The sequence below is a fragment of the Aquarana catesbeiana genome, linkage group LG01 (assembly GCF_042186555.1).
Source record: "Aquarana catesbeiana isolate 2022-GZ linkage group LG01, ASM4218655v1, whole genome shotgun sequence".
Lineage (NCBI taxonomy): Eukaryota > Metazoa > Chordata > Amphibia > Anura > Ranidae > Aquarana > Aquarana catesbeiana.
Window position 1 is genome coordinate 127,805,207 of NC_133324.1, and position 20,016 is coordinate 127,825,222.

At 45.0% G+C, this 20,016-nt stretch overlaps 1 protein-coding gene across 4 annotated transcripts in view; it reads left to right on the forward strand.

The window, feature by feature from the left end:
• KGD4 (alpha-ketoglutarate dehydrogenase subunit 4) overlaps positions 1-20,016 on the forward strand; it is a 36,307-nt gene that overhangs the window by 7,043 nt on the left and 9,248 nt on the right. For 2 of the 4 annotated variants that reach the window (XM_073623657.1, XM_073623663.1), the window contains exons 2-3: positions 14,646-14,709; positions 18,505-18,665. In XM_073623657.1, coding sequence (XP_073479758.1) covers positions 14,646-14,709; positions 18,505-18,665 — 225 coding nt within the window. Of the gene's footprint in view, positions 1-14,645; positions 14,710-18,459; positions 18,666-20,016 lie in introns of all 4 variants that reach the window. The other 2 variants (XM_073623643.1, XM_073623649.1) reach the window with 1 other exon arrangement.

The window sequence follows — 20,016 nt, forward strand, 5'->3', positions numbered from 1 at the left end:
AACACTAACCATGAGTGAAAGAAATGTTTGTGTTATCATTTTATGTTCTCTAAAAAATGGCCAAGAAATCATAAATTCTGCCAGGGTATGTAAACATATGTGCACAACTGTATGTTGCATATCATGATCCCTCTGCTACTACCTTTTTACTTTTGTCCCCACTTTCCTCAATAAGCTTAAAAGGACCCCTTCATTATGGAGGAAAGGAATAGCACTTCATGTTTCCGCATACCAGGGACACTGATAGCCAAACAAAGCAAAAGGAAATGGCGTGGAAGGTACATAGCAGCAAGGTGGATCTCTATGCAGCAAACCAGTTCTTTTTCCCTGACTAGGTGTACTTTTAAAGTTACATTTACATCCAGCGCTCCATAGGGGAGAGTGGAGGATCCGATTGGGTCCGGCTGAAAAAGGGACAGCTGGACCTGATCAGTGCTCTGGTGTGAAAGGATCTTAAAGGGTGTCATAGACTGCCATTTTATTCTGTTTATTGATAAGATAGCTGTATAGTAAAGTAACCCTACCAACTGTGCTTAAAGGGGAGGGTGCGAACAAGCACAGCTTTCCCTTTTGGGTGGAGCTTCGCTTTAAAGTATGTTCCCTTGAGCCGCGCTGCTTTTTTGATGACTGATAGCTGTGTATTGTCACTGTGTAGGAATTTATTGATGTCTGGTTATTGGGTAAATGCTTCTACAATTAGGCTGGCCATACAATTATACCAGCCACTTAAGGACCGAGCCTGTTTCTGAGATTTGTTGTTTACAAGTTAAAATAATTTTTTCTCCAAGCGTCTTCCAGGACAGCCCATGAGACCTTGGGCTCCTCCTACCAGGACAGGAAACACGTCACCCCCACCAGATAAAAGGGCGGTCCTCCAGGCCCATGTCAGTTATTTGTGTTTCCTCCGGACGGGGGGTAACATGTTCATGGAACCTGCTCCCATAGGGCTTATAAGCAGGGGCTTTGTATGGCTTTTTTTCTGGGGCATATCGCTTACCTCTTCCTCTGCCAGAAGCAGCACACCGCTGGGGAGGTTGGCTGTATTGCTGTTCTCTGTCCTCAGTGCCTGGAGAGGGCCAGGACCGGTGTGAGGTCGTGCCCCTAGCGCAGTGCATTGCACTCTAGCTCAGCTGAGCTTCGGTTGTCCTTCCCTGCCAACAGCCTGGCTGATCTGAGCAAGGAATGGAGGAAGCCGCAGCGTTCGAGGGGGCGGAGCTATTGCGCTCCAAGCTGGCCCACAGGAAGTGCCTGGAGAGGGTTACTTCCGGGGCATATGACATCATCATCGGGCGCCGGAGACGAGGTTCCAGTCTTCATAAACGGCGCGAACAGAGAACGCTGGCTGCTGGTGTTTCTTGGTGTTAAGCAGCCAGGCTGTGGATGACCAAGAGGGGCAGAATGGATCCTCCTGCAGTACCTGCACAGGCAGCGGATGCAGTTCCCAACACCAGCACCTCACAGGTAAGCCTGGGGTGTTCTGTCACCACCTTACTATCCCTGTGAGTGTTCCCTCCCCCTCCCCCCTCTGTAGTAGTGGGTGTAAGGGGACACATTTCCTCCCTCCTGCACGTGGTGTTACGGAGTGATTGTGTGGCTTTAATTACATTGTGGGTCATTTATTTTGTCTTGCAGACCAAGACTCAGGACAAGGCCCAAGCGCAGCCACTTAAAAGGAAATGTGCGGTTTGCGCAAACAAATTGAGCTCCTCATGGAGCAAAGCAGTTTGTCGCACCTGTATAGAAGGCCTAGTAAAGGATGACCCGGTTGCCTCTTGCCAGAAGATGCTTACTTCTGTTAGGGATGAGCTTGCGTCCACCTTCAGTTCCTTTAGAACGCTTATTGACAAGCTCCAGACTCCAGCAGAGAGTCCGTCTTCACTGAAGGCGTCAGTAAGCACTCCGCAGCAGGCAGAGAGTGAAGACTCTGAGGCTGAGGTCAGATCTACCCGTTCTTCTCTGGAAGAATCAGGGTCAGATACAGAGCCCAGAGATAGAGAATCCACTCGAGGCTCAAGATTTAAGTTATCTGTTGAGGATGTAGATGACTTATTAAAGGCTATCTATACTACCCTTGAATTAAAAGAGGAAGAGGTTCAGTTATCCAAACATGATCTTATGTATAAAGGATTACATAAGAGAAAATCAAGAGTGTTTCCAGTTCATAGTTCTTTGGTTGATACTATTAAACTGGAATGGGATAATCCTGAGAGAAAACCATTCTTCTCCAGTAACCTAAAAAGGTTTCCTTTTGATGAGGACACTGCACAGCCATGGAATAAGAATCCCAAGTTAGACGCACCTCTTTCAAAAGTTTCAAAAAACTCGGACCTGGCGTTTGATGATATGGGTACGCTTAAGGATCCGATGGACAAGAGGGGGGGGGATATCCTTCTCCACAGAGCCTGGGACTCAGCAGTTGGAAACCTGAAACCAGCTTTGGCTTCCACTTGTGTGGCCAGAAATCTGGAGGTTTGGTTGACTCAGATTCAGTCACATCTGTCAGCAGGTACCTCCAGAGAGCAAATTTTAAAGTCTTTTCCTCTCCTATTTCAGGCAGTGGGTTTTTTGGCAGATTCTTCCGCTGAGTCGGTAAGAATGTCAGCCAGGACTTCGGCTCTAGTGAACTCGGCCAGGAGAAGCCTTTGGCTTAAGACCTGGTCAGGGGACTCGGCCTCCAAGTTGCGCCTTTGTGGCCTTCCTTTAAATGGCGATCATTTATTTGGCCCAGGTCTACAGGAGGCACTGGAACGCACGGCTGATAAGAAAAAGGCGTTTCCAGAGAAAAAGAGAGTTCAGACAGCCAGAAAATTTTTTCATGGCCAAAACAGGCAACAGAGTCCTAGAGAAAAGGACAGCAGGCTGAAAAAGCATTGGACTGGGCACAAAGGCAGAGGCAAAGGGGGAGTGCTATTTAACCCTCCTCAACAGCCCGCCAAGCCGCAGTGACTTGTGTTCCCCGGTGGGAGGGAGATTGAGGGCCTTCATCCCACAGTGGGCAGCAGTCACTCTGAGCCCCTTCATCCTGGACCTAGTGACCAACGGGTACAGGCTGGAGTTTGTTCACCAACCACCAGAACGTTTGTTGGTCACATTTCCTCCACAAGATCGGGAGAAAGCAAGGGCTCTGGGTCTCCAGATCGGAGACTTATTAGATCAAAAAGTCCTGATTCCTGTTCCTCGATCGGAGCGGGGCAAGGGATTCTATCCCCATGTATTTGTGGTCAGAAAGCCAGCAGGAAAGTTTTGACTTATCCTGAATCTCCGGACCTTAAACAAGTCCATCAGATACAAGCATTTCCGTATGGAGACGGTTTTTACAATCAAAAACCTACTATACCCAAACTGCTTTATGGCCACGTTGGACTTAAGAGATGCTTATCTTCACATCCCTATCCATCCAGCCTTCCAAAAGTTTTTGAGATTGGCAGTGAAGACGGGTATGGGGACCCGACATTTTCAATTTCAGGCCCTCCCCTTCGGTCTTTCCTCAGCCCCACGCATCTTTACGAAGGTGTTGGGGGAAGTGCTGGCTCCTCTAAGATTAAAGGCAATAACGGTTATCCCTTACTTAGACGACCTCCTGATAGTGGCAAAATCATACCAAAGGCTGTTGGAAGATCTCCAGGCTGTACAGGACTTCTTACAGTCCCTAGGCTGGCTAATAAACAAAGAAAAATCGTCCTTGATTCCGGCCCAGAAAGTAACTTATCTGGGTTACGATTTTTGCTCCGTGAACCAAAGAGTTTTTCTTCCTCAGGAGAAGATTACCAAAGTGTTCCAGACTATGTCAACATTGCAGACCAACCAGTCGGTCTCTCTGAGACAGGTGTCGAGGGCAGTGGGTCTTATGACCTCATGTTTTCCAGCAGTACCATGGGCGAGACTCCGTCAGCGTCTGGTACAAAGGTTTCTTTTAAGAAACGGGGACGTAAGGTCCCTGGAGTCAAGGATCTGGCTTCCCGACAGGATAAAAAGAAGCCTGTGGTGGTGGAGAGCTGGTCAGCACCTAGCAGGAGGTCTCCCATGGTCCTTTCCCATTTCCCGAAGGATTACCACGGATGCGAGTTCCTGGGGATGGGGGGCCCACCTCAGCAATGCAGTAGCACAAGGAGAGTGGTCCCCAGAGGAGGCAAGGGCCTCATCCAATCAAAGAGAGCTACTTGCAGTCCAGAGAGCCCTCCAGTCTTTTCAGATGGAGATCAGGGGTCACAACTTCCAAATCCTGTCAGACAATATAGCGACAGTCGCGTATATCACCATGAACCCGGCAGACCAAGCCTTGGGGATCGATGCTCTGGCGAACCCGTGGCCTCCAGGCCTATGGTATGCCTTTCCGCCAATCAGGCTGATTCCAGAAGTCCTCCGGAAGTTTCGGCTGGAAGAGACAGATCTGATTCTAATTGCCCCGTTTTGGCCCAAGAGGCCATGGTTTTCCCTGCTACAGTCTCTGGTTTCAGAGCCTCCGTGGAGTCTTCCGAAAAGGGAAGACCTATTATTGCAGGGTCCAGTATCACACCCTCAGGTGGTTTCCTTAAACTTGACGGCCTGGTATCTGAAGAAAAGATACTGAGCGCCCAAGGGTTCTCTGACAAAGTAGTCTCTCGTTAATTGCAGGAAGCCAGTTACTAGAGCCATATATTCCAAAGTTTGGAAAAGGTTTAACTCATGGTTATCTGAAAATGATAGATTAACTCATGATATTCCGTCTATTTTGGAATTTTTCCAAGAGGGTAACGACAGGTCTTTCTGTTAGTACCTTAAAGGTACAGGCGGCAGCTATTGGTGTGTTCCTCCAGTTTTCTCTCCTGGAAAATCCCACTATAGCCAGATTTTTCAAATCTATCTCTAGGGCCAGACCAGTAGTAGTGAGAAGTTGTCCAACGTGGGATCTGTCCCTAGTACTTCAAACTCTGGTAGAATTTCCGTTTGAACCTCTGGAAAGTATGTCAGTTAAATTACTTACATTAAAAACTGTGTTCCTTATAGCTGTTACCTCAGCTCGTAGGGTAAGTGAGTTGCAGGCCCTATCAGTTAGGGAGCCCTTCCTCACGATTTTTGAGGATCGAGTTGTGTTACGAACCGATCCAGGTTTTTTGCCCAAGGTGGCAAGTACATTCCACCGATCTCAAAACATTGTATTGCCAACCTTTTGTAGTTCGCCACAGGGCGACTTAGAAAGAAAATTTAGTTTTCTAGATGTAAGAAGGATTCTCTTGGTCTATCTTGAGGTCACGAAGACCTTTAGGAAAACTGATGCCTTGTTTGTCCTCTTTTCTGGAGTTCACAAGGGGAATAGTGCATCTAAAGCCACATTGGCTAGATGGATAAAGCAAGCCATCTTGGAAGCTTACAAAATTAGGGAGGTCCCTACACCTTTTGTTACTGCGCATTTTAAAGAAAAATTACGGAAAGAGAGGAAAATTCAAATAGCACCACATCCCAAATATTCATTTAAATGTAAGAGAGGGGCATTGAGGCCAATATATGGTCCTCAGGGACTTTTAACGGTGCTTGAGTCAGGTAATATATCCAACATATCATAAAATCATATTTTATTAAACAATCTTATAAAAGGAAACAGACATGATCAAGGACAATATACAATATACAAAAAAAGAGGGGGGGGGAAAACGATAACCCTTTGATATACAAATTAATACCACTTTCTCAACATGTTTCGCTTGCATAAGCTTCTTCAGGAGATATATTTGTGATATTAAGGTCAACTGTGGAAAGAAGTCTACAAATCACATGGACATTGTGTAATGGCAAAATGCTTCCTCCTTGATTCTCACCTCACTAGGGAGGCATGCAGAGAGAGATAAAAATCTTTAAGTATAAGCTCTTCTCAATAGAATCAATTCAAGATAAAAAGAAAGCTACATCCGAGAGATGGTAGATTGCAAAATTGCTAACAAATGTAGAAAGATGGTTCTAAAAACGCAGTGGAGTAGCAGACACAGAGGGGGGCGGTATACGTCCATACACAGCTGTTGGCTAAGCTGGACCTGGAGGTATTGCTGCAAACTGACCACAAAGAACTGATTCTTATTAAATTAGAATAGCCCGTCCGGGAGGTATCTCTGCCCCATGTGTCAAACAGGAACTGACAGATCAGTTAGGGAGCCCTTCCTCACGATTTTTGAGGATCGAGTTGTGTTACGAACCGATCCAGGTTTTTTGCCCAAGGTGGCAAGTACATTCCACCGATCTCAAAACATTGTATTGCCAACCTTTTGTAGTTCGCCACAGGGCGACTTAGAAAGAAAATTTAGTTTTCTAGATGTAAGAAGGATTCTCTTGGTCTATCTTGAGGTCACGAAGACCTTTAGGAAAACTGATGCCTTGTTTGTCCTCTTTTCTGGAGTTCACAAGGGGAATAGTGCATCTAAAGCCACATTGGCTAGATGGATAAAGCAAGCCATCTTGGAAGCTTACAAAATTAGGGAGGTCCCTACACCTTTTGTTACTGCGCACTCAACTAGAGCCTTGTCTACGTCTTGGGCTGAGAGGGCTGGTGCCTCACCGGAACAAATTTGCAGGGCTGCCACTTGGTCCAGTTACTCGACCTTCATTAAACATTATCGCCTGGATCTCCTATCAGCTCAGGAGCAGGCGTTTGGTCGTAAGGTCCTTCAGGCAGTTGTCCCTCCCTAGACTGGTAAGTTCTGGCTCATCGTCTCATGGGCTGTCCTGGAAGACGCTTGGAGAAAAGCTGAGTTAGACTTACCGGTAACTCCTTTTCTGAGAGTCTTCCAGGACAGCCGGATTCCCACCCGGTATTGTCTGAAGTTATGTGTATTATGCATATGTTTTGCAGGGCCCTACGGTTCTTGAGAATACTGACATGGGCCTGGAGGACCGCCCTTTTATCTGGTGGGGGTGACGTGTTTCCTGTCCTGGTAGGAGGAGCCCAAGGTCTCATGGGCTGTCCTGGAAGACTCTCAGAAAAGGAGTTACCGGTAAGTCTAACTCAGCTTTTCTTGCTAGAAAATTACTTTGAACAACAAAAATAATATATAATGTTTGGGGATTCTAACACCCTAGAGCAGGGGTCTTCAAACTACGGCCCTCCAGTTGTTGGTGAACTTCAATTCCCATCATGCCTAGTCATGTCTGTGAATGTCAGAATTTTACAATGCCTCATGGGAAGTGTAGTTCTGCAACAGCTGGAGGGCCATAGTTTGAGGATCCCTGCTATAGAGAATAAAATGGCGGTCGTGGCAATACTTTCTGTCACACTGTATTTGAGCAGCGATTTTACAAGCGCACTTTTTTTGGAAAAAATACACTTTTTTTTTAATTAAAAAATAAGACAACAGTAAAGTTAGCCAAGTTTTTTTTTATTTTATTGTGAAAGATAATGTTACGCCGAGTAAATTGATATCCATCATGTCACGCTTCAAAATTGCACCCACTCATGGAATAGCGAGAAACTTTTACCCTTAAAAATCTGCATAGGCAACATTTAAAAATGGTCTAGGGCTAGAATTATTGCTCTCGCTCTAATGATCGCAGCGATACCTCACGTGTGATTTGAACACTGTTTTATATGCTAGCGCTACTCATGTATGCGTTTGCTTCTGCCTGGGATGGGGTGCTTTAAATGTTTTTTCCCTCCCTATCTTTCAGGACAGCCACAATGAGACCTTGGCTCCTCCCCTTTCTATGAAACACTGCACCAGCCAATAAATTTCCACTTCCCCCTGCCGGACTTTAGTTGTTTGTGTTTCCTCCAGTGGGGAGACGCTGTTTTGGGAACATGGCTGCTTGAAGCCATGTAAGGGAGGCAGGGGTTCTCCCAGGGATGCGGTGAGGTACATACCCGACCGCACAGTTCACCACCCCATCTTTGCAGAGTGTGGGAGGAAGATCCGGGGGCCCACCATCGCATTAATAGGGATGCAGCAGGGAGGCAGCTCCGCTCTTCCTGTACATGGGGGCAGGCTGCATATGGAACTAGGTCGGCCGAGTGATGGGTGATGTCATTTCCAGCGGAGGGCGGATGTTTCCCTTTGACGGTGACTTTCGGGTCGCGGGGCTGATAGTGGGCCGGGCGCAGTCTGGAGAGGAGTCGGGAATGCGGCACAGGCAGCGTGAGACTCCACGGCAGCAGCCAACAGCGCGGCCATGTCTGAAGCGGACGCCCAGACCGCGCACAGCAATGCTAGCTCCAGCTATCCAACGGTAAGAGTACCCTGGGGAGAGGTCCTCTTTATCTAGGATTCCCCTCCTCCACGATGGTTCCTGTTGTGGGGGGGGGGGCTCAGGTCCTTAACCTTTTAAAAGGCCTAGAACAATCCCAGGGTTTTCAGTGATGGGTGGTTGGACAGTAAACAGGAAATAGTTCAGACAAGTCTCCCAATCCCTAAATATACACAGATAAAACGAAAGATGGTACTCTTTCAAGGAGGAGATGGGATTTTTATGGGGAGATAGTACGTCTATTTCCTAGTAGGCGGAGATCAGTAAAGTTAATAAAATATAATTTTTATTGAATTATAATTTAAAATATGCAAAACAGACATGAAATATAAAGAAGTATGACCATCCAGTGTTGTGTTCAAAATTCATTTGTGACTGTCAGCCAACATGTTTCGCAAAGAATTATTCGCTTCATCAGGGCATAAAACGACATCACTGATTCATTTGAAATATATGAACAACAGATAAACTATGATTACATGGTGGCCATGCATGATTAAATAACCAAATAAAGTACAAGAATATTTAGTCAAGAAATTCAATCCGATAGTCTCACCTACTGGTGCAAGTCTAAAATCAGAGCAATCACCACCATTGCCAGGCGTCATCTACTGTACCAACTGGTGCAAAAAATCCATGGGTGCCAGATCCCAAACGGATAGTGCCAACAGAGGAACTGGACCACACAATTGCAGGGCAAGAATCTAGTAAAGTGTGTAAAAGGAACATGAGACTGATAAGTTCCTAGTCAGGGTAGGGTTATAATTATTATATACAGCATAGATCGTTGTAGATCATTTAACTCAGGTAATACTAGAGCATTAATAATTTGGTTAGGTGTGGTAGAAGCAATACATGCTCGGGAATCAATCCTACGCCTACCAAGATAGGAGGCATATAACTATATCCATATAAAAATATATGCTATAAGAGCTATAACTGGTATATAGTACAAATGAGACTAGAAGACTGCTGGCTATAAATGGGCAATCCTGATCCTATGGTCCCTTAAGGGAAGAAGGAAAGGGTTAACATCAGGACGGCTATGTAAGGTGTATATAAGCATTTATGTTGAATTGGACAGCCTATAGGGCTAATAGGAGCCCCAAAGTCCTACAGGGTAGTATAGTGGCCATAATATCAAAAGGTAAATAGGTATAGCCGTCGCTGTGTCCTTTCCATGACAACCAAGTGTCCTCATCCACAATTGGAGAGCATACAGCATATAATCTCCCATAAAAGCCAAATGCCCTCATCCATAGTTACAAACGTACAGCATGTAATTTACCTGCAGAGGCGGATAGCGTGGCTCCTAACCATGAGAGTCTCTTCCTGCCAATGATGATGGGTAGGCGCTGGGTGCGTCTGTCAGACAGCACACCGGCGCTCCCATCTTTAAATTGTGCGGTCCCACCGGAAGTGAAAGGTCAGGGATGACCTCCGGCATCACTTCTGGTCCGGACGTCCCTGCTCATGATGCGCACGCATACTACAGAGTGGATGTGCGCGCATCCACTGCAGAAGATGCGCGCGCACTGCCCGCACTCCACCCAGCGGAGTGAAGGTCATGTAGGGCGGATAAGAAAAGCTCCGCCCCTTTAGGCAGGGACGTCCGAGTCCCCCTGTCTGAGGCAATTACAGCCAGTAAGGCACAGGACAAGCCTGGCATGGGGGAGCTCCATAATACAGTCCCGCAAAAGACTGTGCAAATCATACATCAGACACAGTAAGCATCAGATATAGTAAGCCTATACGATTTTATGCAGTGGCCCATTTAGGGATCCTTCCCTTAAAGCCAAACAGGCATGCATGGGCAAAGAATAATAAGGTACACATACATTACAGCAGCTATTCTCATTGAAACGGTGGAGCTAATGGGGAAGAGAGACAGGGAGCATGATGGACCAATACCACCCCACCCAATCAAGTAAAGAGACATAGAATGTAGGGGACCAATAGACAGAGGGTAACTCAAGATCATTGTTCAATAGGTCCTGTATATGGTAGAGATTGAGGACATGGAGAGATAGGACTTGTTTAGGGGTACTAGTAGTATATAATGGCCATGTCATTCCAGGCCACCCCGTCACAGAAATGGTTTATATGAAAGTGCTGTGTTGAGGCCAGGTGGACGAGTAGCTTGCTGGCCAAAAATCCATCTGGCCTCTTGCTGAAGTACACTCCCAGGGTTGTAACCTATATGTAAGGGAGGATGATGTTTGTTTATATTGTTCTTGCATTTATTTCAGAAAGCTACTGAAAAATCAAGATTGTCACATAGCTCTAGGAGAAAGTGCGCCTCTTGTAGGGATACCCTAGCAGAATCTTGGACAAAAGACTGTGTATTGTGCGAAGACTGTGTAGATACTTTAGTCACAGAAAGGGCATCAGAGCAGGAATCAGGGTTAGCGGCTTCAGTGAAGGAACTTTCCTCCACCCTTCAATCTTTTAACTCTTTATTTGAAGGGTTTCAGCTTCCTACTAATCCCTCACCTGCACCCCAAATTGCAACCCCTCCACAAGCACAGGGCTCTGCACCCTCCATACCGGCTACCACTGTCACCGCAGAGGGAGATACCGGGACCTCTAGAGAGGAGTCTAGGGAAGAGCTGCATAGTGCAACCTCTGGTTGCCAGGCAGAGTCAGAGGGAGAGGACCGGGACGGGGGAGTCCAGGAAACCCTCAAGATATAAGCTTTTCCTAGAAGAGGTAGAGGAACTCTTGGGAGCAATTTACACCACTTGGAATTCAAGCGGACAAGAAACTCCTGACACTCCACGACCAGATGTACAGGGGCTTGGGGGAACAGAAAAATAAGGTTTTCACAGTCCACGATGGCCTGGTAGAAACAATAAGGAAGGAGTGGCAGGATCCTGAATGATTTTCAGAAGATTCATCGTCCATCTGGAATAAAAACCCCAAACTGGACACTGCCTTCTCCCAAGTCTCCAGACATACAGATCTGGCCTTTGAGGGTATGGGAGCTCTAGCAGATACTATGGATAAGAGAATAGATTGTCTCCTAAAGAAGACCTGGGAATCGGCTATAGGGAATCTGAAACCTGAAATGGCTGTCCCGGTAGTGGCCCGTAACCTGGAGCATTGGCCTCCCAAATTCAGGCTCATATTGAAGCGGCAACTGCCAAGGAAACTATATTGTCATCTTTTCCTACTATTTGCAAGGATTGGCATATATAGCGGATGCATCTGCAAAGTCTCTCCGCATGTCTGCCAGAACCGCGGTTCTAGCCAACTCGGCCAGAAGAGCCCTCTGGCTAAAAACGTGGCCGGGCGATAGTGCCTCGACGGTTAAACTGCGCAGGATCCCACTGACGGGAGATCTTTTTGGCCCAGGTCTAGAAGCTTTGCAAGACTGCACAGCGGACAAAAAGAAATCCTTCTTGGTTAAATGCAAAACCCCAGTTCAGACAAAGGGTTTCATCCACAGAAACGAAGGGGGGGGGCCCCCAAGCCTGAGGGGGAAAAGAAAGCTTGGAGCCAAAGGGGCAAGGGCAGAGGAGGCATGATTTTTTGCCCTTAACAGCCCCGAATTTACAAGACCACCCCCACGAAGACTCCTCATCACACACCTTCCCAGGTGTGCGGAGAAGACCAAGGTCCTACTGGGGGCATTAAAAGATCTAGAGGAACAAAACGTGGTATGCTGAGTTACATAGTAGGTGAGTTCGAAAAAAGACACAAGTCCATCAAGTTTCAAAAGGGGATGAGGGGGGGGTGTTTACTCACACATATTTGTCGTGAAAAAACCCTCAGGAAAATACAGACTGATCCTGATCTTAAAACCCCTGAACCAGTCGATATCCTACAAGAGGTTCTGTATGGAATCGATCTTTACGGTCAGAGCCTTGCTACCCCAGAACTGCTACATGGCATCGCTAGATCTCAAGGATGCATACCTCCCACGTCCCTATCGCAGAAGCTTTCCAGAAGTTTCTCCGTCTAGTAGTGAACATAGGAAAAACAATCCATCTACAGTTTCAGGCACTTCCATTCGGCCTATCCTCGTCACCCAGAATATTAACAATGGTCTTTCTGCCACTCAAAGGAGTCTTAATAATTGCATATCTGGATGATCTGCTCCTCTTCGCTGCATCTCCAGAACAGCTATCCAGAAATCTGGAACTGACAAAATCCTGACAGGTCTGGGGTGGCTGCTCAACCTGGAAAATTACAGCTTAATTCCATCTCAGCGCATTACCTACCTAGGGTATCTGCTGAACTCCACTCAGTTGAGAGTTTTTCTCCCAGCAGAAAAATTACAGAAATTGGACAAGGCAGTGGCTTCTCTCCAAAACAACAACAGGTCTCTATAAGGTCAGCAATGTCAACTCTGGGTCTGCTAACTTTAACCATCCCAGCAGTTCTGTGGGCAGGGCTACATTTTCGTTCCCTGCAGTCCTTTGTCCTAAAAGTATGGGACCACAGCCAGGAGTCATTAGACACCTTACTATACGTTCTACCTCAGGTAAAAAGATCCCTCTGGTGGTGGAGGAAAGTGTTAAATCTGTTGCAAGGTCGCCTGTGGCTCATCCCGATCTCCAGGGTGGTAACCACAGACGCAATTGCTGGGGCGCACACTTAGGAACCCTACTGGCACCTGGAGGGACAAGGAGCTCAAAAGGTGGTCCAATTGGAAGGAACTGAAAGTCGTCGGGTTGGCACTCAGGTCCTTCAGGAGGGAACTACAAGACCACCACATTCAAGTGCACTCAGACAACTCCTCGGTCATTGCATATGTAAACAAGCAAGGCGGCACAAGGAGCAGAATCCTCTTGTCCCTAGCAACAGACGTCCTGAGCTGGGCCGAGACCAACGCACTCTCCCTGTCAGCGTTTTTTCTAAAAGGGGAAAAGAATGTGGTGACGGACTTTCTCTGCAGAAAGCAGCTGAGAGAGGGCGATTTGATCCTCAACCAGGAAATCTTCAATCTCATATCCAAAAGATGGGGACTCCCGGAGGTGGACCTGTTCGCATCAAGGGCCAATGCAAAAACCCTATTTCTTCTCCTTAAACAGGTGGGAAGACGCACTAGGGGTGGATGCGCTAATGCAGAGCTGGTGTTTCAAAAAATGCTATGCCTTCCCGACTCCGGTCTTGCTGCCGGCAGTGTTGAGAAAATTTTAAACAGAGAACACCTCTCTGATCTTGGTGCTACCACATTGGCCCAAAAGGGCCTGGTTCTCGATCCTCAAACAGTTAGCAGTAGAACCTCCTTGGTTCCCCCCACTCCAGGAGGATCTCCTATCACAGGGACTGGTCCTTTGTCCCCAAGTACATCGATGGAACCTAGTGGCCTGGCTACTGAGGAGGGATTATTAAAGACCAAGGGATTTCCAGAAAGGCTGATATCTACTCTCCTCAATAGCAGAAAGAAGGAGACGTGCCAAATGTACAAAAAGCTCTGGGTTCGCTTTCATGACTAGTGCACAGGAAACTCCTTCAAGGTGCAGACCCCATAGCAGTTTTAACGTTTTTGCAGTGCGGGGCGGATAATGTGTTAGCCATGGGTACCCCTAACCTTAAAGTCAGGTAACAGCACTTAGTGCATATTTGGAAAAACCTCTGGCCGCCAATAATTCTAGCACCAGACCTTCTCCGTAACACTAAACTGATACCTATAGGGGGCCTTTGACGCGTTGCCTATAGAAAATTTAGGGTACTGAAGTTTGACGCCATTTCTCGGGCGCAAAAAAAATTCAAGGTTTGGTATTGGGTATTTATTTACACAGCACAATCTCGTCTCTTATATTTTACCAACAATTTGGGTAATTTTTTTTGGCGTTTGTTTGCCCTAAAATTCACGTTGGTGTGTTTTTTTTACTGAAATATTGCGTTTCCTAGACCTTTGCGGTAATATCATGTAACATAAAAAATTGGAACTACCTCTATTTTATTCTCTAGGCTGTCTGCTTTCATGTTTGGGATTTTGTGTAATCTTCAGGCCTAAAATGATTTTTTTTAAACGTGTGTGTGTGTGTGTGCAAAAAATGCAAAAACAGCTCTGGCAGCGAAAGGGTTAATGCATTGTATTGTTATACTTACCTGATGCTGATACAACTCTGTGCAAAAGAGAAGGATCACTGCTCTTTCTCTCTCCTCACTGGCTCAGACACAGCAGCGGGAGCTGTTGGCTTCTGCTGCTGTCAATTACAGCCAGTGAGCAGGGGGTAGGGCTGAGACGCACTGTGGCTCAGGAGCAAGCCCGCTCTTAGCAGGGGAGAGGAGCCAGGAGTGCCGACAGGGGGCCTGAGAAGAGGAGGATCAATGCTTTTGTGGGCAAAACCATTGCACAGAGCAGGTAAGTATATGGACATGTATGTTATTACTCCTTCCTTTTTTTTTATTTATTTATTTTTTTTTTTAAGTGCTTATTCAGTATTTGGTGTTGACACTAAATTATTTTTTTCTTTGTTTTTTAGGTGGTTAAGCCGCATGTTCCAGCAATACGATTCCCAGACAGGAAGAGTAGTCCAAAACCTAATGGTGAGTGTATATTACAATCCAAAATTAAGACTTTTTCAGAGATGGGAAAGATCAGGAGTAACTACTCTAATTCAGTTGTATGGGAACAGTTTCCTCAAATCTTTTGAAGACTTGAAGGGAGAGTTTTCTTTACATTCAAATTGGTTTTATCAATTTCTTCAATTGCGTCATGCTTTAAGAGTTCAATTATCTTCAGTTGAGGTATTCTTTCCTTCCACCATTGCTCTGGATAAGTACAAGTAAGGTCAACTAAGGGTCTTACCCCTGTGACATACAGGGTGCTGTTAAATAAGTTCATATTGCATTTTCCCATTCGCTCCATCGCTGGGTGGGAACAGAATGTTGGTCTCATTCCTGAAGAGGTTTGGAACAACATCCTTCGGTCTCTCTCGCATTTCTGCAAAGCGCTGGTGTGAACTGACTTTAGTGTGTGCTCCTGCCTTAACAGTCATCACCTCCTGCAACATTGCTGTAAAAGCCTTGCTTTGTCTAAAAATGGAAGAGACAGCCTACTACTTTGTAGCCATTTGAGGGGAAAGGAGAAAATAAAATATAAAATGTTTTAAATCCTTCTAACTGGAATTCCCATGTAGGCACAACATTCCCCCTTGGCTACGAAAGACATGTATCTAAAATCTTTTCCTTCCTTCCTTCCTTCCTTCCTTCCTTCCTTCCTTCCTTCCTTCCTTCCTTCCTTCCTTCCTTCCTTCCTTCCTTCCTTCCTTCCTTCCTTCCTTCCTTCCTTCCTTCCTTCCTTCCTTCCTTCTTTCCTTCCTTCCTCATCCACTCCTGTAATGTATCGATGGAAGAGAAGCATTGTCACCCTAGGACAGGAAGTGTTAGAGCTAAAGAACACCTTAAAGTGAAAGTAAAATCTACTTTTTAACTTATACCTACGGGTAAGCCTATAATAAGGCCTATCTGTAGGTACAGTGAATATCTTCTAAACTTGCACTGTGTAGGTGATTTTTACACTGCATGCAGCTGGTGACATCACCGGTGCATGCGCTCTGAAGGGACCACATACCCAGGCCATGCTGTCAGAGCTCCATGCTGGGGCCAGACTCCCGCGTGCATGAAGATGGAAGTGCCAGGGAGCCGTGACAGCATACGTGTGTTATAATGTACTAGTATGCAGCAGGGTGGATTTGATTTAAATTGCTAGTAAAAAGGTTTGATTTAGATCAACTTGATTTAACCACTTCAGCCCCAGAAAGGATTTGCCCACTTCCTGACCAGGCCATTTTTTGCTATACGGCACTGCGTCGCTTTAACTGACAATTGCGCGGTCGTGCGACGTTGTACCCGGATAAAATTGATGTACTTTTTTTCCCACAAATAGAGCTTTTTTTTTTGGTGGTATTTGATCACCTCTGCGTTCTTTTTTGCGGCACTGCAACATTGTGGCAGACAGATCAGACACTTTTGACACTTTTTTGGGACCAGTGATATTTATACAGCGGTATAAAAATGCACTGAATACTGGTATAAATGACACTGGCAGGGAAGGGGTTAACACCAGGGGCTATCAAAGGGTTGAATGTTCTCTAGGGAGGTGCTTTCTAACTGTGGGGGGAGTGGACTGACAGGGAGTAGCAAGAGATCGCTGTTCCTAATCACTAGGAAAAGACAATCTCACTCTACTCCCCTGACAGAACGGGGATCTACTTTACTTTGTTTACACTGGCAGATCCTCATTCTGCCTCTCTGTTGAGTGATCGCGGGTGGCTGGCGGACATCGAGTCCTCTGGACCCACTGATTGGCTCCCCCGCTAGCGAAAGGGCACACGCCCACAGATCACCGTGTACGCGCCCGAAGTACAGTGATGGCGATTCATGCAGCCAAGCCAACTTACCGCAGTATACCTGCGGCGGCTGGTCGCAAGCAGTTAAATCATAATTTTTAAAGCGCAACTGTCATCTCTGTCCCATAGTGGCTCCTCCTCTGACCCGCTGTTGACTCACCGACAGTCTCATTCACTTTAATGGGACAGCTGGTGATGCAGCAGTGACGCAACAAGGTGAGGGACGTGGCGGCAGCAGGTGAGTGGATGCCCGCTAACAGGTGCTGCCATGATGGATCTGAAATGACAGGTGCTCTTTAAATGTAAGGACTTATTCTTGCTGGTAGTTAGGAAACCTTCATTTTTGCCAATATTAAAGATTCTATTTAGAATAATAAGCTGTCGGGTTAGTAAAACAGCGATATCAGAACCGATTCAATCATACAGTTTGTAGTGTACATAGATTTTCAAAACCATGTGATAAAGGAATCTTCCTGAACTTTGTTTTATCTCATGGTTACTTTGAAATTGTGTGAATGCGTCAATGCAGTGCATGTTATCTCAGCTTACATTCATTGAATGAGTTTACCAAAAAATATAAATATTGCAGAATATACAGCCTCATGCTACATGACTAAGCTCCATTTCATGCTGAACAAACTAAATTATTAATGTATCTTAAATAGAAAACTTATCTTTAGATAGATTTTTACTCCAAAAGCATTTTAAAAAAATAAATTTGATAAACTCAAACAAATTCTATTTATTTTTACTATTTTTTTATTTTTTTTATCCACCCTGGTATGCGGTGCATACTAGTACATTATGACTTAAACCTGCAGGAGGGCACATTTGTTTTTTTGGCAGATTACTACTGCTTTTACCTTTCCTCATCTTCATAACACGGGGGAGGGGGAAGTGTTGTGTAGCTCACAAAGGCGAACAGGGCAGGGCTGATAATAGTGCTTGAAGTAACCCCACAAAGAGCACAGAACAGCACTAGATGTCTGGCAGGATCAACAGGTATTAGCAGGTTTCAAGCAGACAGAACAAAACACTTTCAATGTTATATTTAACAGCCCAAAAGGTAGCAAAGAGATGTTAATTTTTAGGCTTTACATTAAAGTGGTTGTAAAGTCAGAAGGTTTTTTATCCTAATGTATTCTAAGATAAATAGAGATGAGCTTGGGTTCAGCTCTGTGTTCTGCTGAACCTGCAAGGCAGCTGTCAGTGCTGGGCCAATGAGCTGTATGAACCTGACAGAAGGCAGTGAACTATTTAGTGACAAATCTGCATATCATTTTCTCTTTAACCTTATTACTGCCACCACCAATGATGGCAGAGAGGGGTTTTGCATACACTCCTGCTGGCTGTACAGCTGCCCAATCACTTTCTGTGACTCCTGGGGTGTGCCTTGGGTCGCCACATCATCCCTTTAATCCAGGACACACATTAATTACACAGGTTCTGTGGCTGATTAAGGTGGTAATTAAACTTGGTGTCTTATCTGCATTAAATCTGCCTCAGAACCTGTGTAATTAATATGTGTCCTGGATTAAAGGAATGATGTGGCAACCCTAGGTACACCCCAGGAGTCACAGAAAGTGATTGGGCACCCACCATGCCTCCTAGTATCTGCTGTTCTTCCTGCAGACCTTGGATCCGCATCGCAGTTGTCGACAGGTAGGGGAGATGGAGACCAGCGAACACCTGTTTGCTGATCTCCCTTAGCCATAATGAACCCTGAAGTGATTGTCACTTCCAGGTCGCTACATTGGGATGGCTTGGGCAGAAAAAATATTAGAAAAGGCTTCTATCTTCTATGAAAAGTGAAATTTTGCATAAAAAGGTGAACTTAACCTTTTAGTATGGCAAAGAAAACCCATAAAACTATGTCTTTTCATTTTTGTTTTTTATGCATTTGTTTTGGTATTCCTTATTTTACCACGAGCGTTATTACTTTTAGTGCAAGAAGCTTTGAAGGCTTTGATTTATCCGTTCACTTCTCCAGTCACAGCTCAACAAGCTACGAGTGAAAATCCTCCAGGAATTTCTAATCCTGCACCTGTCCGCCGAGTAGCGACATCCCCAGACACTAATGACTTATTGAAATCACTTCCTCAGAAGTACAGGAGAAAACCTGTGTCCAATGAAGAAATGGAGTATATACAAGTGAGGCATTCAAGCTTTATTAGTGGTTTATATATTGAGGGACATTTATGCAGTTCCTACTCTACATTTTGCTACTGAATGTTTTCAAGTGCCATGCCACCTCTGTATTGTGAATTTCTGCAACTAATCTTCAAACGTCTGCCTTGTTTTGTTTTTGATAACAATAAATATATATAATTTTTTTTATTTATAAGGGTTAACAAACTGCCATGTGATAGCATTGATCAGGTGATGGTACTCTTTATGAAGATATTGGAAGTCTAATAGTCCCCAATGTTTCCCCTGCCCTCCAATGCAGATAAGCCAGCAGAGATCTGCTCAGTTACATACAGTAAGGCTTCATGTACACGGGACGTTTTTACAATCTCTCCTGAACGATTTAACTTGATCGATAGTAACCCACGTTTAAAACGTCCGTTTTGCTGTGTTTACATGCCGCGTTTGCGTTTTTAGAAGCGTTAAAGCGTTCTCCAAATAGTCAAAAATGAAAAACGCCTGTAAACGAAACGTGGCTAAACGTGTGAGTTACCACGTTTACAGGAATTTACAAGCTGTTACAGGCATTTGACGTTTCAAATGCCTCTGAACATCCATCCGGATGGTTTTTTTTTTTGCTTTCCAAAGAATGCTTCTAAACTCCACTGCCTAGAAATTACTATAAACGACCCTGTGTACATGTACTGATAAGATAACAGAGGAGCGTTCAGAGGCAGCTGAAAAAACTTCCCCTAAATGTACATTTACCAGCTGCAGTGTACATGAGGCCTAATACCTCGGTTCACAAACTTAATTCGTGAAATGACTCTAGACGCAAACCGAGTTGGTTGTGAACCGAGGCAAATTTTCCCATAGGGTTCAATGTAAATTAGGTTAATCCGTTTATGTATAGTTATATAGTAAAATTATGAAATGTACAAAAAAAGGATTTTAAACGTATTAAATACGGTCTTTAACATTAAGCTGACCTCGTTCATAAAAATAAAATAAACTATAGCTCCTCTTTAATCCTTGTTTGAAACAATCCCAAACCCCAATTTAAATGACTAATCTAGGGACTATGGTTTGTAGCAAGAGATATACAAATAAACCGCCCCTGAATCTCTTACTCCACTGCGCCAAAGAAAAGTGCAAAGCTATATAAAAGATGTGTAAATGAATACAAAATGTGTGTACATACACAGTGTACAGTGAAAAAAGCTGCCACTTAAATACGTAAATTGATCAGAATCCCAAAACTATACCTCTCACACGTGTACAGATAGAGATAGCAGCACTAATATAAATTGTGTAAAGTAATGGGTCAGAGCAGCATAATGCCTAGGACCCTCTGCTTATACATAAAAATAATAAT